This window comes from Euprymna scolopes, chromosome 6, assembly GCF_053919585.1.
Source record: "Euprymna scolopes isolate OS-2025 chromosome 6, ASM5391958v1, whole genome shotgun sequence".
Lineage (NCBI taxonomy): Eukaryota > Metazoa > Mollusca > Cephalopoda > Sepiida > Sepiolidae > Euprymna > Euprymna scolopes.
Window position 1 is genome coordinate 127,766,607 of NC_136487.1, and position 18,163 is coordinate 127,784,769.

The 18,163-nt window shown below is 33.6% G+C and overlaps 1 protein-coding gene across 1 annotated transcript in view; it reads left to right on the top strand.

Moving 5' to 3' along the window:
- Positions 1–17,055, top strand: part of LOC145277954 (immunomodulatory peroxidase-like) — a 61,361-nt gene extending 44,306 nt beyond the window's left edge. Inside the window, exons 11-15 of the mRNA XM_080130063.1 lie at positions 2,627–3,077; positions 6,404–6,589; positions 9,470–9,630; positions 12,518–12,623; positions 16,557–17,055. Coding sequence (XP_079986189.1) covers positions 2,627–3,077; positions 6,404–6,589; positions 9,470–9,630; positions 12,518–12,623; positions 16,557–16,896 — 1,244 coding nt within the window. The 3' untranslated portion in view covers positions 16,897–17,055. The remainder of the gene's footprint in view (positions 1–2,626; positions 3,078–6,403; positions 6,590–9,469; positions 9,631–12,517; positions 12,624–16,556) is intronic.
- Positions 17,056–18,163: the final 1,108 nt, after the last annotated feature.

An 18,163-nucleotide genomic window follows, 5' to 3' on the forward strand; every position in this document is an offset into this window, starting at 1 on the left:
GACTTTGGAAAATGTTCATGAAAGAAGACGCAAACAACAGATTAATGTAGAAAATATTGCCCAAGAAGTGAAATACACAGAAAGGCTTCGGTAGTCTTGGGTTATATTGCGATATTTTCTCCACGAGAATATTTGCCTCGTGGTTAGCATATTTATATAATAGTTAGCATATTTATATAATAGTATATTTATATTAGAGTTAACACATTTATATCATAGTAAGCATATTTATATAATAGTTAGAACATTTACATAATAGTTAGCACGTTTATATAATAGTTAGCATATTTATATAATAGTTAGCATATTTATATAATAGCATATTTATATTAGAGTTAGCACATTTATATCATAGTTAGCATATTTATATAATAGTTAGAACATTTACATAATAGTTAGCATATTTATATTATAGTTAGCACGTTTATATAATAGTTAGCATATTTATATAATAGCATAGTTATATAATAGTTAGCATATTTATATTAGAGTTAGCAAATGTATATCATAGTTAGCATAGTTATATAATAGCACATTTATTTAAAAGTAAACATATTTATATAATAGATTTATAAAATAGTATATTTATATAATAGTTAGCATATTTATATAATATAAGCATATTTATATTAGAGTTAGCACATTTATATAATAGTTAGCATATTTATATAATAGTTAGAATATTTACATAATAGTTAGCATATTTATATAATAGTGTTTCGTGAATGGACAAGTACACATAGCATTCATCTAATGCTTTTCGGCTTGACAACAACTGATTATGAAATATAGACAGAAAAATAGTAAGAATACAAATCTCTTCTGTTCCCCATTCCGAAGGGTTATTACTTTTGAACCTACTTAAATCTAATAGTTATTCCTAGTTAACACACTTTATCTCTGTTATTTACCCTTAACACACATTATGTAGGAGTTATTCCCTCTTAACGGACTTTATCCAATAATTATTCTCTCTTATCTAAGAGTTATTCCCCCTTAAGTCATTTCATCAAATAGTTATTTAACTTATTTCACCCAACGTTGTTACCAAAAAAGAATTTGATAATAATTTTTTCTGCCAAGAGAAAACGGGTGACTTTAATTAAGAGAGGTGTAATTTGTTTAACCTTTACATCTATATTTGGCTCAGCGTTAATATAGAGAAAAATAGCCTACGTAGAACAGACTATTTCTTTTCAAACATTCAAAGGCATACCATTTTTCTTCCTTCTTCACATAAGAATTATTACATCTCAATTATTTTTATCTAAGTGTTATTCCCTTTGAAGCATTTTATCTTTAAATTATCCCAATAAAATTAAATGACAAGCATTATATTCCTAATAATAAAAATATTGCTCATTATTAAATAAATTAATGCAAAAATATTGAATATTTAATTTTACTTAATAATATGTAAGCGAATTTTTTGCAGTAAAAAGTATCTAGGATTTTGAGTGATTGTGAGTATATAGATTTTGATCAACATGATTCTTGTATTGGACTAGTTATAAAGAAAGGGTGTACGAAGTTGAAACATTAAAGCTGTAGGGGTTGGTTTAAAGCCTACGATTGTAAAAAACGACGCAGAATGTTTCTAACATAAGGAGCGGTCGAACCAATACTACAAAGTAATATTTGGTACGTCAAATCACTTCAATTTAGATATATCTAGTAATATATATAACATACAGCTGTGTGTGTGTGTGTGTGTGTGTGTGTGGTCACGAATAGGCTCCTATATGGTTGACTATTTTAAAAAACTGATTACATATAATGATAGAAGATGTATCGAGACACAGGAATGGGTATGTTTGATCTGGCAGGACAATGGTTCATTAAAATTGTGGGGTCTGCGTTCGCGCCTGGTCCACTAAGTATGGAAATAAAAAATTTAAAAATTAAAAAAAAAAAAACGGTTACAAGTGTTTTTGATATAGATGTACATAAGAATACTTTGATAAGTATGTTTTAGCTTAAATAGGGATAGTATAATAAAATTGTGGGGTCTGAAGGCTTTGGGGCTTGGCTTTACGCCTACGATTGTAAAAAAACGACGCGGAATGTTTATAACCTAATTTAGATCTATCTAGTAATATATGATGTTGATTAATATATATATATATATATATATATATATATATATATATATATATATATATATATATATATATATTAGTGATGGGACGATTCCAATATTTTTCCCGATTTAGATATTCCGATTCCGATTCTTTATAAATCTCTAATTATTTAACTGTAAGATTGTTATTTCCCCCGATTTTCGTATAAACACATGTTAAATATGCAGATATTTTCTTAAGCATCAAAATACACTTGTTGAAGATGATCTATCGATTTTAGCTTTACTTGTATTTTAAGATCAATGAATATTTACTAATTTATCAATATTACCAGGAATTGAAGATGTTACTTTAAACAAAATCAAATAAAAAAAAAAGACAAAAGTATCGATTTGGAATCGGAAAATAAACGCCAATATTTCAGATTCCAATTCCGATATCCGCGAATGTTCCGATTTTTACGATACCCGATTGCGATTAATCGTCCCAACACTAATATATATATAGTGTGTGTGTATTGCTATTTTCCGTTTCTCTTTTTGTAGGCGATCTCCGTGTTAATATTGACCCTCTAATAATGACTATGTATACTATATGGGTACGTCATCATAATGCTGTTGCAACAAAACTGAAAGTCAACCTTAAAGATGCCAGCGATGAGGATATTTTCCAGACAGCCAGAAAGATTGTGATTGCGCAATATCAGCATATCGTGTATACGGAACTTTTACCGGTTTTTGATAAAAACACATCATTGATGACACCACCCGCAGGTACCACTTCACATTCAGCTAGTGTTACGCCTACTATATTTAACACATTCAGCCTTGTATACACTTCGATTATTGATTCGATGGTACCATCAAAGATTGTAATAGATTCTACCGACATCAAATTGGATAGCGTGTATTACAAACCAGAAAAGCTATTTGAAACTGATGGTATACAAAAATTGTTGGAAGCAATGCAGACAACAAAGGCGGAAATGGTTGACAGGTATTTGTATTTGATTTATTTTTTATTTTAATTTTTATCTATATAATAAAGTAAAGCCAATTCTCGTTTATTTCATTGACTTTTATAGCTATTATATTCTTCCTTTTTACTAAATGAATTCGTGCGAATGTCGGTTGTATCTTTTAACCTTTTTATCTATATAATAAAGTAAAGTTGATTCTTCCGTACTCTTTTGACTATTCTAGCTGTTGTATTCTTCCGTTTTTAGCTAAATTAATTCATGCGAAGTTTCGGGCTATTTCTCGCACTCTTGTAAAATGCCTTATCTCAATTCGACTTTCTAAAATAGATGCACAGTTTTTAACATACTACATACGTATATGTGATGCATATCACAGGGTCAACTAATTTGCATATTAGTTTTGAAAAAAAAAAAGAAGTTTAATAAATTATTATTAGTTGTCTGTTTTTGATTTAATTATTATTTTAGTTTGATATACCAAAAAGTTCTGTTCACAATATCGTTGCCCCCCATGACAAAAAGAGGGTGAACCTGTAAATTCACCCTCGTCCGTTCGTCCGTTTGTCCGTTCATCTGTTCTCACTTATCTCAATAACTACACCTTGGAATTTTTTGAAATTTTGCACAAACATTAACCATGATATGAGTAAAAAGTTAACAGAACGGATTTTCTGGGAAAACTCGTTGCCTCTCTGGGGGGTGCTTTTTTCGGGTTAAAATGGCTAAAATTGACACTTCTGTGCTTTTAAAAAAAAACTTTCTGAAAAGTTGTACCTCACTGATTTCTATATAATTTTGCTTGTCTTCAAGATAACTTTTGGGTGTGCCCCAGAGAGGCTCTTTTAGGGTTAATAAAAATACTCCATTTTTGGAACTATTTTACCTATTTGTCCAAAATTTTCTGTTTATGTCTATTTAGCAGTTTTGCAAGGTGCTGAACTCAAATTTAAATCTGTTAAGGATTGAGGACTTTGGGGACTAAATGGGAGGCAAATGAGGACTTAGTCATTTCTTTTCTTGCATGGTGGAGAACTCAAATTTACATATGATAAGTCCTAAAACTGCACCGTTTGGTCATTTTCACCAGAATTGGACGTCTCCTGGGGAGTTTGGGGGCTAAATAGGAGGGGGGCAAATGCTAAACTAAGTAATTTTTTATGCCTCTTTCACTGTGCACTTACGGGGGACCATGCATGCTTCACTTCATTTCCTCCAAAACTGTCATGGAGGAACTCTCCTTTTTTTTTTTCAAAAGGGATAACGCTCCATTCTTCCATACAAGAAAAAGAACTCTTAATTATTGAAAGTTGCACTTAACATCTCCCTCTAAAATCTTCAATTTTATTGAATGCACTCAGAGTTAACTTGGATGTGGTTTACTGGAGTGAAACTACGCTTTGCCCAACTCCTCTGGTGTCTTTCATAATTCTTTTGTATTTGTCTGCATAGGAGGTGATGAAGGTAGCAGTTCTAATGTGTCCATTACCAGATCGAATGGAATAATTGTCAATTGAGTTGTCTCTAGTGTATTCAAGACGTATATGGTTTTGGTGCAATGCGTAGAATTGATTCCTAAATTGAACACCATACAGCAACTATCTCTTTATTTCATAGATAGTGCCGAGAAAACACTAATGTGTCAACTAAACATGTTTTCTTTTGTTAGGGTTTTGTTGTTACCTTAGATGTATGTTGATATTTCTTGGTTGACGAGCTTCGTTTACAACGCTACCTACATCCCTTGTGTCTGGACTTAGAAATTTTAACTTAGATCCATGTTGACATCTCTTAGTTTATAGTTTCTTTTTCAACGCTAACTACATCTCATGTGTGTTCTCAACTTAGAAATTTTAACTTAGATGCATGTTGACATCTCTTGGTTGATGAGCTTCCTTTGAATCGCAACCTACATCCCATGTCTGAACTTAAAAATTTTAACTTAGATTCATGATATATGTTTTGGTGATCAAACTTCCTCATCGACGTTTACTTACATCCCTTCTGTTTTCAACTTAGAAATTTTAACTTAGGCTCATGTTGATATGTCTTGGTTTACAACCTTCTTCATCGACGCTCACCGACATCCCCTGTGTTTTCAACTTAGAATTTTTAACTTTGATTATGTTGAAATACCTTGGTGAACAACCTTCTTCATCGACGCTATCTACATCTCATCTGTTTTCAGCATAGAAATTAAAACTTGGATTTATGTTGATATGTTGGTGCCATGTGCAGAATTGATGCCTAAATTGAACACCATACAGAAATTATTTATTTATTTTATAGAAGATAGAACTGAAAAAACACTAATGTTTCAGCTAAAAGTGTTTATCTTTTGTTAGGTTTTTGTTTTTATCTTTATCGCTGGGGTCGTACAGCTTCCAGTGTGGTACAACGCTTTCGTCTTATAAGTTTATTGCTGATTACAGATCATTCTGTACCATTTGGTGTTATCGATACGAAAAAGAAAAAACATGTTGTAGTATCTTCTCATATATATGTGTGTGTTTGTGTGTGTGTGTGTGTGTGTACGCGCGTGTGTGTGTGTGTGTGTGAACTTTGTTAACAGTGTCCACGAACTTGCTGATTTTAATACTCGAATTTTTAAGCGACCTATATTTTTAATTGACTTTTAATCGACTCTATATATTTTAACTTATCATCACCTAACACTGTTTACTGTATATTTTAGTTTTCACTTTTAATTCTCATTTTTCCTCCTTCGTACTTTTAATTAACGCCTGAAGATGATTTGTGGAAGACTCGAAGGCGCTCGTGAGAACAACAATAACTATGGAACTTTTACTAATATTTTTGATTTCGATATAAAAAAGATTATACGGAAAATCGAAAAATTAAAAAAAGAATCATAGAGCAAAGTGTCTCCATTGCATTTAATAATATTTGCTTGAATATATACACACACAGACACACAGACACACACATATATATATGTATGTGTGTATGTGTGTGTGTGTGTGTGTGTGTGTGTGTGTGTGTGTGTGTGTGTGTGTGTGTGTGTGTGTGTGTGTGTGTGTGTGTGTGTGGAAGGGTGTAAGGAAGATTTCTTCCCATTTAATTGATATTAATAGTCTTTTTAAAAAAATGTGCATAAAAATCTATTTCATCATTCATTTATGCATTATTAGTCCGTGTTCTTAAAAAGTGATTTTCAATGGATTTTTATATTTAATCCTGATCAATATTTCATTTTCAATATGATTAGAGAAGAGAGGTTTTACTCTCTAAATAAAATCTACTGCCACTCTACTCACATCTCTTAGAAAAAAATAATAAGGTACATATTGTATGAGAAATGTTTTATATTTTCGCTTCTTTTCAGGTTCGTAGTTGAAGAGTTAACAAATTCCTATTTGCAGGAGCTGCCTGGCCAAGGCACGGATAAAGTTGCATTGAATCTTCAACAATCACGAGAAAATGGGGCCCCAGTCTATATTATCTTTTATAGTGTCATCAACAAAGAAACTGGTGCAAAATCACCAGATGTGCTTCTGAATAAAATATACCCGTAAGTAAATCGATCAAATAATAATAATAACAATACATGTTATATGACTGTTACAATAATGCAAAACTATTTACATAGCTTACTGAAAGTGGCGAAGAATCTTGGAAATACTTTTTTTCAGATTCCAAAAAAACCACTAGATATTTTTAGCAAGTAATCACCGATAACGACTACGCGAAAACACCTAGTGAATAAAATAATAATAATGTATATAGATAACATTTACTATTAAAAAAAAAATAGCGTACCAAAATGTCAATATACATATTATCTCCAAATATACACGGTATATTCTCTTTCTTAGTTTGACCCGTTATTTGTTTTGTGAATATATGGCTTATGTTTTTAACAGACATTTGTTTACTTTTCACAGTAATTGTCTGGTAGTACATTTGTAGATTTGACCAACCTCAGATGAGAGAAAAATGTTTACAACGATAGAGAGAACCGACTTTACGAGAAGCAGAAAGAGCAATGGGTCTTAATATATGAACTCCGTGATGAGAAAGAAAGACCAAGAATACTCTAATCACATTAATCATGTTTTAGTCAAAAAGAAAAAAATTATAACAACCTTTAATTTTGCACATGACTTCTTTAGGCACTTAGAAATAACATATCAAAAGTCCCTGTCGATGCATCCTGAGCTTCGTCCGCCATTTGGGAAAATGGCCGCTAAATTTCATTTTTTTTTTTTTTTTCTATTTGCGCGAAAACGGTTAATTTTATGAAAATGACTATTGAGTACATTATTATAGCTCATAAAATTCTTCACAAAAAGTGTTCTATGCATTTTTCTCTTCAGGTGATAGTTTGCTAGATATAGCAACTTTTTGTGAGTGCACTATTTAATACTCTTAATAGTACTCTTGAGTTTTTTTTTTAATGTGGTATTCTCTTGAGGTCTAATCCGCAAATATCCCTCTTCTCTCTCATATGTTTTATTTCTTGAAAATGTATGGTCACTGTGATCTTATTGGCGATTTTCAAGGTGGCGGACAGAGCTTAAGGTGAATCGATGGGGCCTTTGGATATGTTATTTCTAAATGCCTAAAGAAGTCGTGTGAATTTTCAGCTTGTTATAAATTTTTTCATTTATTTTTCCTAATTTGACTGGACTAGAAGTTTCAGTGTCCATTTCACCTCAAGAGTCGAGTTACACATGCGAATCACAGGAAGAATATGTACGCGCCTACGATTGAAAGGCACGAGCTAAATTTTAACGATTAAACAAATTAAGCCATGTTGTACTCTAATCCACAACTTTCAGACAAGCTGTATATTTCAAATGAGTTCAAGGATTTAAGTGATAAGCAACTAAACAAAAGAGAATGGCATCATCAGCATAGATGTTAATTTTCTGAATAATGTTTTCGGAGAAATGTCCAGGGAATACCGTATGGATTGTCTGGACGAGATGCTGTATGCTAATAATTTAATATTTGTGTAAAATAATGGATGACCTACTTGTTAAATTTAAAACGTTAAGGAAAGCTAGTGAAAGTGAAGGGAAGAGTCTGTCAGCATGTATACACAGTGTGATGTATATAAGTGAAACCTGGCTAGTGAGAGTTGTGGACATGCGTTGCATGAAGAGAAATGATATTAAAATGGATGTGTAAAATGATTTTTAGTTCTGATCATCTCAGAGGAAGTTTAAATTTTGACGGTATAGAGAAATGTGTGTGAAATTGTAAATTTCAACGGTATAGTAAATCTATTGGGGAATCAGGTTCAGTTATCGAGGAAGGTAAAAAAAAAACATGGCTGAAAGTGATAAAGATGAATATTGGGAAGAAGTTTAATAAAGACCTTCCCAGAGATGTGTTGCATTGGAAATCAATCTCATAAAGCGCCCAACGCATGTCAGTATGTACAACAGACGTTAAACCTACGAACGAGGACGATGAAGACAACGACGATGATGACGCCGCAAGAATGCTTGAGGTACTTCATCCCGGCGGCTCCAGAGACTTGCATAATATTGTGCTTGCCTGTTGTAAATTCAACAGACCTAAACAGTAGAAACGTACACCAGTGTTATTTTTAACTTAATTAAGTAAACTGTGCTAAAATATATTACTCTCTTATTAGTCTACGAGACTTGTATACCGTTTGTCAGTCGGGCATACGGGTGAGTTTGTGAAAAAATTGTGTAAGGATATAAAGAATTTAGAAATCATGACAGTACCTCGCCTCATCAGCCGTTTAGTTTGAGTGGGATAGCCATTCAACATTGTGAATATTGAAGTCTCCACAGGCGTGAATTTTAGCCGAGGGAGGATCAGACAGAATGCGATCAAATTTCTCAGCAATAATTCGTCGAACGATAAAAGTGTTGCCCTAGAAAATACGACATGATTCCATTTCCGTTTGATGAAAACCGGATTTCTTTTTTGTTGCAAACCATCTACTAGTTCGCCAGTTGTGTACAAATCCCAAGAACGATAGGCGCCCTCTATCATGTCTGAAAGTGGCACAATATTCAACAAGATAGATTGGAGATGCGCCGCCGTACAAGTCATGTTCTCTACCAATCCAAGATATGACAACGGGACTATTGCCAGCGCCATAAAAATGCAAATCTGAACAGTTTAACGGTTGAGAGCACAGCTCAACGAAGTTTTGAATCGGCTTGAAAGTCAACACCAAAGTGTACCTGGATATGTTGGAGAGTGTGGTGATCCTCTGGTGCGGTCAGGTGGCTGATGGCTGACCCTGGGTGTAGCAGCAATTCATAATTGTAAATCTCAGTTTAGTCACCCACTCATCCTTCCTTATTATACATTCATTATTCTAACCTATTTTTTTATATCATTATATCATTATTATCATTAAATATTTCTACATTATGGTTTCTATTTTAATTTTTGAAATCAGGGAGGAGATCGATATTGAGCTCCTGCCCGGGCTCTTTGCTGAAACACCTGTAACTGATGCACTATACGGTAAGACGACGCAGAAATTAATGGACAAGCAATTCAAAGAGTTACAAGAAGGCGATCGATTCTTTTACACTCACGAAGGAGTTTTTACACCAGGTAAGGTTTTTTTTCTTTTCTTTAATATGCAAGCGTACAAGAGGACTTGTTTAACATTAGACTTTTACTCCGTTAAAAGCTGGCAAAATGTATGGCCCATTAACTTAAAGCATGTCAAATTGATGGTTTAAAATTTGCTGCATCTAATAATAACAAAGGTTTATATAAAATTACAGCCAGATTAGCGCAGTATTTTCATAGAAAACTAAGAGAAATATAAAAAGATTAAGATTGATTTATGACCCACCATTTATATATTTGTTGTTAGAACGAACATAGCACACTGACGTAAGCGACGTAGGATCGGTTGTGCCGGACATAAATGCAATGCTAATTCTGATATAAGCAGGTCGTTGCTCGTATCGTGTAACTTAAAACTAGGCTATGAAACAATTTAAAGCAACGGCAGTTGAAATGAAACTTGGGTTTCCAAAAAGATTCATACCTTCGAATCTACCAATTAATCCTGTCAAAATACGAACTGATATAAAAAAAAATTGCAAGATTTTTTTGTTGTGATTTTATGTTATGTTGGGTCTACTATACATCATACTAAAAGTTGGACAAGATTCGAGCATGGGAAAGTTTAAAATTTTGAAGTTGAACATTTTCGACTTACTGTTACAGGAAAAAGGGCTTCCCTTTCCATGTAAAGAAGAAGAATATTAGATAAGTGAAACTGAGATTAGGATAAGCAAGGATAAGAAATAGAATGTTAGAAATCGGAATGTTAAAAAGTTGTATTGTTAAATTCTATTATAAATATTGTGTGTATTGTAAAAAGAATTGATTGTACATTCTTTTACAAAATTGAATATTAAAAATGTCAGCTAAAAAAGAATTAACAATACAAATTAAGAATACTTTGTTGAAAAATAAATTCGTTGAGAATTCTTTGTTTGCAGACGTGTGTTTTGGAAAAACGTGTGCACAGCCATGTGAATTGGTCATGTTTTGGGAAGCACACTTCTGACGTCATAGCAAAAGGGGGGTTCTCAATATAGGAGCTAGAGTTAGTCAGATCAGAGTACTTGAGGTAAAACTGTCAGCAGGGTCGGTCGGAGAGAGTTGATCGGCCAAGAGTTGACATGGTCAGAGGAGGGTCCCCTGAGAGGCGAAGGGGTAGAAGGTTAATTATGTAGATCTTGAATTTGAATTTCTGACGTCATCATCATTCGACCGGTCCAATGAAATAAAGAATCACCATCGATATGTTGTAACTATCTGTCTTCGTGTCATCATTCCACAAATTAAAAAGTAATGTGTTAATCATATTATTATGAACATTGTGTAACCCTCCCAAGAACATGTATCTCTCCTCCTCTCTATATGTGTTACAAGAAATATAAGAACTGTGCATCTATCATCCTATCATCCTCAGTATATATATGAAGTCCCAAGCATCTCAGAACAGAACTAATATATAAATGTTTCTCTCCCTATCATCACTATCGTAATATGTATAAACGTCTCCCTTTCATCATCATCATCGTTATATCCGTTATATGTATCGGCCCAATATGAATCCCCCGTCATATCCCCTTAATGAAAGCCCCTGCAACACAACATTACGAGTCATTTTCTATTGTTTTAAATCAATTCTTCACATGAAATGGTGGCCAGTGATGTTGAACCCCCCCTTTAAATCATATCTGTTGTTACCCCTACCCCTCCTCGATTCACATAAGTCATAATGTTTTTTCAAAGTTGTTCAAACTTCTTCCTCCTCATCCTCATCATCTATGAATAGAGTACTTTTCACATTGTAACGGTTGCCATCTTGGCATTGTCCACTCGTACATACTAGTTCATGCTTTATGCAAGTACACATTAAGGTATTGCATCCATCCAAACAGTTGCAATCTGAATCTGCTTATCTGGAACGGGAATTTTGTCTGTCATCACTCGAACATACCCCCTTCACAAAAATAGGTTCTCGTAAACTTAACTATGCAAGCATTAAAAACACGCCCTCCTCGAAAAAGGAACACGGGGCGGCAATAGGCCCCTCTAAATAGAATAACGCAAAAATGTTGTTCTTCTTTCCCGTTCTTCCTTGGAAGTGATTAATGTGTGTTACTTTCAAAGTATATAAGGAAACACACTTAATCATTGCTGCGCGCGAAAGAGAGGGAGAAAGTAGATGACAACCTAAATGCAAAGTAAACTGTAGCCATTCGGTAAGTTTTTATTATTTGTTATGTTTAAAAATATGCGAGTGGTCAAGAAGTAAAAGATCTACACGTAATGTTGGTGTCGTGTTATTACGGTGTAACAGTTTGGTGTAACGCTTGTTTTGCAGCAGCCATGTTGCTTATAATCTGTTAGCCTTCATTTTTGTTGAAGGTTTAAATCTGGAACCAAAGAATTACAGCTGGCATCCAATGAGAAAAGGTGGAATGAATGAAGAGAGAAATCATTATTTTGTGAATCTGCGAATCGGAAGTGAACCTTATTTCTATGAGTTTATGAGTTAGTTAATAATGGTGAATGGGCAATACAAGTCTATTGTGTGCAATTTTATGCAGTGCAGAGTGGGTGCGGTGAGAACAGTTATGAATAAGAGAGAAAAATAGGAACTACTTCCTCTAATAGTATGGGCGTTACTATGATGATTTATAGGATTTTATTTAAGGTCGAAATCCGTCTATAATGGAGTTTTAAAGTTACATAATGTCGGAGATAATAGTTTAGACAGAATAATTTTTTATGTGGCATCTGTTGTTGCAAACCTACGGTAATTTGGTCCAGTGGTGAATTTCTGCAATCAAAATATTATATACAGGATTGACATAATACAAAGTAATGTCATATGAACTTTTTTAAAGATCTGTTTATTACATTGAATGGTTTGTACATGTATAGAATAATATCTTATTTTCAATAGACCAATTGGATGAAATTAGGAATACAACATTGGCGAAAATCCTGTGTACAAATGGAGAGTTGACTGACATTGTGCCAAATGCTTTAGAACTACAAAACCCAACTGAGTAAGTACAAAATATTTTGTTTCTATTTAAATGTATTATTTCACATTTTAAGCTTAACCACTTGCTCGCTTCATTTAACAAGGTGACAATTTCGTTATTAAAATCTAAAATAAAATGCTACCTTTGCTTTGGAATAAGTGCATACGGCATAACCGCGTTCACATTGATTCTCGTCAAATTGCCGAAGTTGAACCTAGCCAGTACAAATGGGTGTCCATTTGAGAATAGTGGGCTTTATGTACGCATACGACAATAGCGATCCGTGTACATACCCAGTATATGAAAAACTATGCAGAACCCAATTGCGGAGCTCGAAATTTGTCAATGTTTGATCTAATCATGCCGTGTGGTCCCTGGCTTTATTAGGGCAACTGTGAGTCATGATCGTGTCTTTGTGCCAACAGTCCTACCGACAATTAATATAAAGTTTTAATAAAAGTGTATGTTTTAACGAAGGAAGAAAACGAAGGATATACCCGGTTATGCATTTATATTAAAATGGGAATAAATGAAATGTTGAGAAATATCAGGGTCACCAGCAAGCAAGCGTTAACTTTACATGAAAATCAAGGAAAACACGTTTATATAACTACTAGACTTTTTATTCCGTTAAAAACGGGAAAATATTATAGCCCCTTTTTTTACATGGTGGCCACCACTTATCAAGGCCCGGAAGCCACTCGGGGATAAGGGTTATTGCGTGTACAGTAATCAATGGGATATTATCGTAGTAATCGTTAGTATTGGAGATTTGATAAATTATTGAGAGTAGTTTCAGCTAGACGGGTGTTTATCGTGAAAGATTGGCGAGGGGAGACCAGAGATTGGAGCTCGGACGAGCACTTGCCATGGAAATAGCGATAAAACGAAGACAGGCTCTCAATGTTTCCTCTGTGGGAGAGAGGTTTCGGGGAAGAGAAAAGGGTATCCCCCACTAAGCCACGAAGTCTATTTTGTACTCTGTCAAGGCAGGATAGGCTGTTCTTGGCAGCTCCCGCCCAGATGTAGCAGCAGTACTCCATCCTTGAACGTACTTGGCTTTTATATAGATAGAGAATTGCATCAGCAGTGAGATATCTTCTGTAGCGGTAGAAGTTGAGTTAGAATGAGTGCCTTATTCCAAATTGATGGTTGAATGTGGTTAAATATGGTTCATATTTGCAGGAATTCCGAATCCCTACTAGTTCCTAACTATGCATCCAAAGGATACCAAATTACTTAGTTCGTTGCATTTTATCATAACAATAGTTCATACAAAATTTCAGCCTTATCAAATCAGTAGTTTCCGATAAAATGTGAAAATAAAGTGTTATTGTAGTGCTTAATACCTATTAATACTTAACTATGCATTGAACGGATACTGTAATACATAATTCGCTGCATCTAACCATAACAGAGATCTGTCAAAATTTAAGCCAAATCGGCTCAGTTGTTTCCGAGAAAAGGTGGAACGGGAAGAGAGACAGACTAAGGAAAATATAATATAGATAAGTTTAGAAAACAATTTTAAAATACAGTTTAAATCAGAATATTAATTGGCTAAAGTTTATATAACTACATTTTTTGGTAGGAAAACGGTCTGTGAATCAGCAGGCACGAGAGGTTTGGTTGTATAGTGCTATATATGTTTTTCAGTCTAAGTACATGTAGTAGGCAATCTAAGTATTTAGCAGCTTGGAACTGTGTACGTTGGTTTACCTTTTTCTCGTTAGTGCGTGTGTAGATATACATGAGATGAAAAAAACTTGTGCATGAGTTTTTTATGTGTTTCTTTTCACCATCTGTGGTTAAAGGCACGGGTGGTAGAAAGTTCGAGGTCCATTTCGACGTATGCCGGGTCGAATCTCAGGAGATCTCTGATTGTTTCTTAGTTTTTACTGAGATTTATAAATTCGTATCAACTTGTTAGATTTTGTGTTGTTGAAAATTATTGAGCTATCACGTTCCTGTGAAAACTCAAAATGGCTTTTGGAAGTGGAAAGGAAACTTTATTCCAGCAGAATAGCAAAAGAAAAGGGGTAGCTATTGAAGCCAGTCTCTTTTTTACATTCGTTTGTATTGCATCTCGATCTCACTATACGTCTACTTGCATAGGATAATTCAAGTAAGGCCAAGCAAATAGTTCAATCGTATAAAAATTAAGTTCCAACAGTGCAGATCGAAATACAATAACTAAACACAATGTCAAGCGCAAGATCATATCATATAATATACGTACGGTAACAAGAAATGACCTAGAATGAATTTCATAGTAATAACTAGGTCTATGAAAACAGCATATTCTTATTGTTTTGACTCTCGAGTACATATCGACACAGTTAGACACAGGTAATCAACCAATAACCACATCACTCTATATAAAAGCATATAAAATATCAATGGATACACACTCGAGAGTCAAAACAATGAAAAGAATTTGCTGTTGCACTAGCCCTAATAATAACACACATGAGAATACAAAATATGTAAAAACATGTATAAATGTGGTCTGTAATGTAAACAAAAATAAAATAAGTTACTCTGCTGGTATTAAACGTTTGAGAAATTTGTACGAACCTTCTTTTTGTGCAGCCGGTAGAGTCACGTGAAGAGAAAAAAGAATTAAGAAAAAAGAAAAAATGGCTGGTGTTTCTCTTTATATATGCTTGCGATATTGTTACTTAATATGCAAATGAGACGCTTCCGGTTAGATATAAAACGCCTGCTTTTTTCAGAGACTGTATTAATTTATGATTTAGATGTTCGTGTAGCAAGTGTTGTTAGCAGTGCGTCGTGTTCTAGAGTTGCGTTTTGACAGTAGGGCGTCGAGTTTAGGAGTTGATTTTGACAGCAAAGCGTCGATATTTGAAGTAACGAGTTCGGATAGCAGAGCGTCAAGATTTGAAGCAGCAAGTTTTTGGCATCAGCGTGTCGAATTTAACCAATTACGGGAAGAAGGAATAACCCAGAATGAATTTTATAGTATTAATACAGAGGTAAATACAAAAATATCTAAAAAAACAAAAAAAACAAAAACAAAAAAAAAACGCATGCATAAATTAGGGAATTTCAGATTGCTTCGAAATAATTTTGAACTGCCACGGAGCAGTTGTTGAATAGCCGGGGACTCATATTGTAACTCATGTACGGAGACATAATAACGGTGGTGATGACAATTCCGATGGGAAGACGTTTATATATATTATAGTTCTTTTAACACATATTAGAGGAGAGAAGATACTTCACTTATGATGATGGTGGGAAGACACAATTTTTGGAAGGGTTTACACCGAGTTCGTTATTAGATGATGAATACAATTACTTTTGGTTCGTGATGAAGGATGACACAAGACAACAGTTACAACATAAATGATGATTTCTTTATTCATCTAAGCAGCCGGTCGATGAAGTCAGGAATTCAGCCTGTATGTACATATTCTAATCTTTTACCCTTCGCTTCTAAGGGACTCTCCTCCTTTTCCAACTGATTCTCTCAACTCTTGGCTGATCAACTGACTGACTTCTCTAACCCCAAACCCTTAGAATCCTATATTGAGAAATGTCCTTTGTTTATGACGCCAGAAGTGTGTTTTCAAACGTGACTAATTTTCACGTGGCTTTACATATGTTTGTCCAAACACACTTTTGGCAAACAAAAGAATCCTCAATTCTAATATCTAACCTATTTTCAAATAATATATTTTCAATTTGCACTGTCCATTTTTACTGACATATATTCAGATTTCTAAAAGAATTAACAATAGACTTGATTTCTAAGATTCCATTTCTTAACCCTGCCTACAGTGTTCGATTCTAGGCTTATAGTAATCTCATTTTCACTAATCTAATATTTTTCTTATTTGCATGGGAAGGTGACAGCCCTTTCCGTATAACACAGTAACTGATGACATATTAGATATTTTTATTTTTATATTTTTATTTTATCTCTTTCAGAAATCAAATGAAAAAGTGTTCACTTTTAATGGATATAGATATTTGTCTCTGGTCAACTGTTCAATGGTCAGATTGGGATAGCATTTGTGTAGGTGAACTTAATATATTTACCCGTCAGTGCAGCATTTTACCTGGCAGTACATGCAAATGCAAGGGAAAGGCGATAGAAATTCGCACCTGTTCAACGGCACCGGTTAATAATATTATTAACATCGACACAGTCCAGAAAATATATGCTACGTTTTACAAAAATTTTGATGTTTACGGCATTCCATTGAATTCGAATAATTCAAGTTTTGCTGATATTTTGAAAAAAACTTACGTTATAACTCGTCCTTGATTCTTCCCAATGCTTTCGTTACTTGCAAATTTAACAATAAAAATTTGTGTGAAAATCTGATATTTAGTAAATGTTAGAATCAATTTTGTTGTATGTCAAGATTTTCAACCTTATGTACAACTGTTAAAATGTCAAAAATAATAAAAATCATACAAAATCTTTTAATCGTTGTTTTGTTACTTGGTCAGATTGGGGAAACCTTGGTTACTACTACTTTAGAGAGTGTATGTACTCGTCAATGTAAAACTTTACCTAGCAGTGCATGTGCATGTATTGAAGAACCAGACAAATACGAAACATATCCATCGGAAATGTTTAAAAAAATGCTGTTAATATTGAAACAAGCAATACAATAAACGATACGTTTTACGAGAATTTTGGTCCTGACGACAAGCCATTTACTCCGAGTAAACCAAATGTTGCTGGTATTTTGTACTGACGCCATAACTAGTCTTTTATTTATTTCAATGCTTCTGTCGCTTTCAAATTTAATAATAAAAATTTGTGTGAAAATCGGATATCTAGTAAATGTTATAATCAAGTTTTTAGTATGTCCATGGTGCCATTTGTAATTTTCAAATACATCGGTAAACACTGTACTCTTTTAGGTGAATATACATGTCACATTAAATAAAAACACTAAAAAATTATTCAGTTAAGTAGAAAAGTAACTTATCTCGCCTTTGATAACATTTATTTGTTATATGTCTGTTATTTGACAATTTTTTCGAATCTATGTGTATAGTAATACAAACCCTACATTTTTTTTTACCGCGAGGCGCCATCTGGGGACAGTTTAGCGAAACGCACAAAAAATGTTATAATCAATTTTGTAGAATGTCAAGATTTTCAACCTGACGTACAACTGTTGTCATGTCAGAAATATTAAGAAGCAAATAAAAATACTTCTAATAGATAATGTTTGCACGATAGATCAATAAAAATCATTATAAACATAAGCCCGACAGATAAATGAAAATACTCTTTTGATTAAAATAATGATGGCTTAATAAAAATATCACGATACCGGTATATATATATTGTAAACAGAAGTTTGTTTGTATTTACGTGATTATTGAAATGTAATCCTGTGATTAAAATTTAATTCAAATTAACCACGTTGTTTAACACATAGACATGAACAAAGCTTCTTTCTTAGAACTGCACGCCTGTGGAACTCTGTTCCGTCTGCCTGCTTCCCTCCGGACTACAACTTGGTTGTCTTCAAGTCCAATGTTAACAGATTCCTAATGAACAGCCCCCTTAA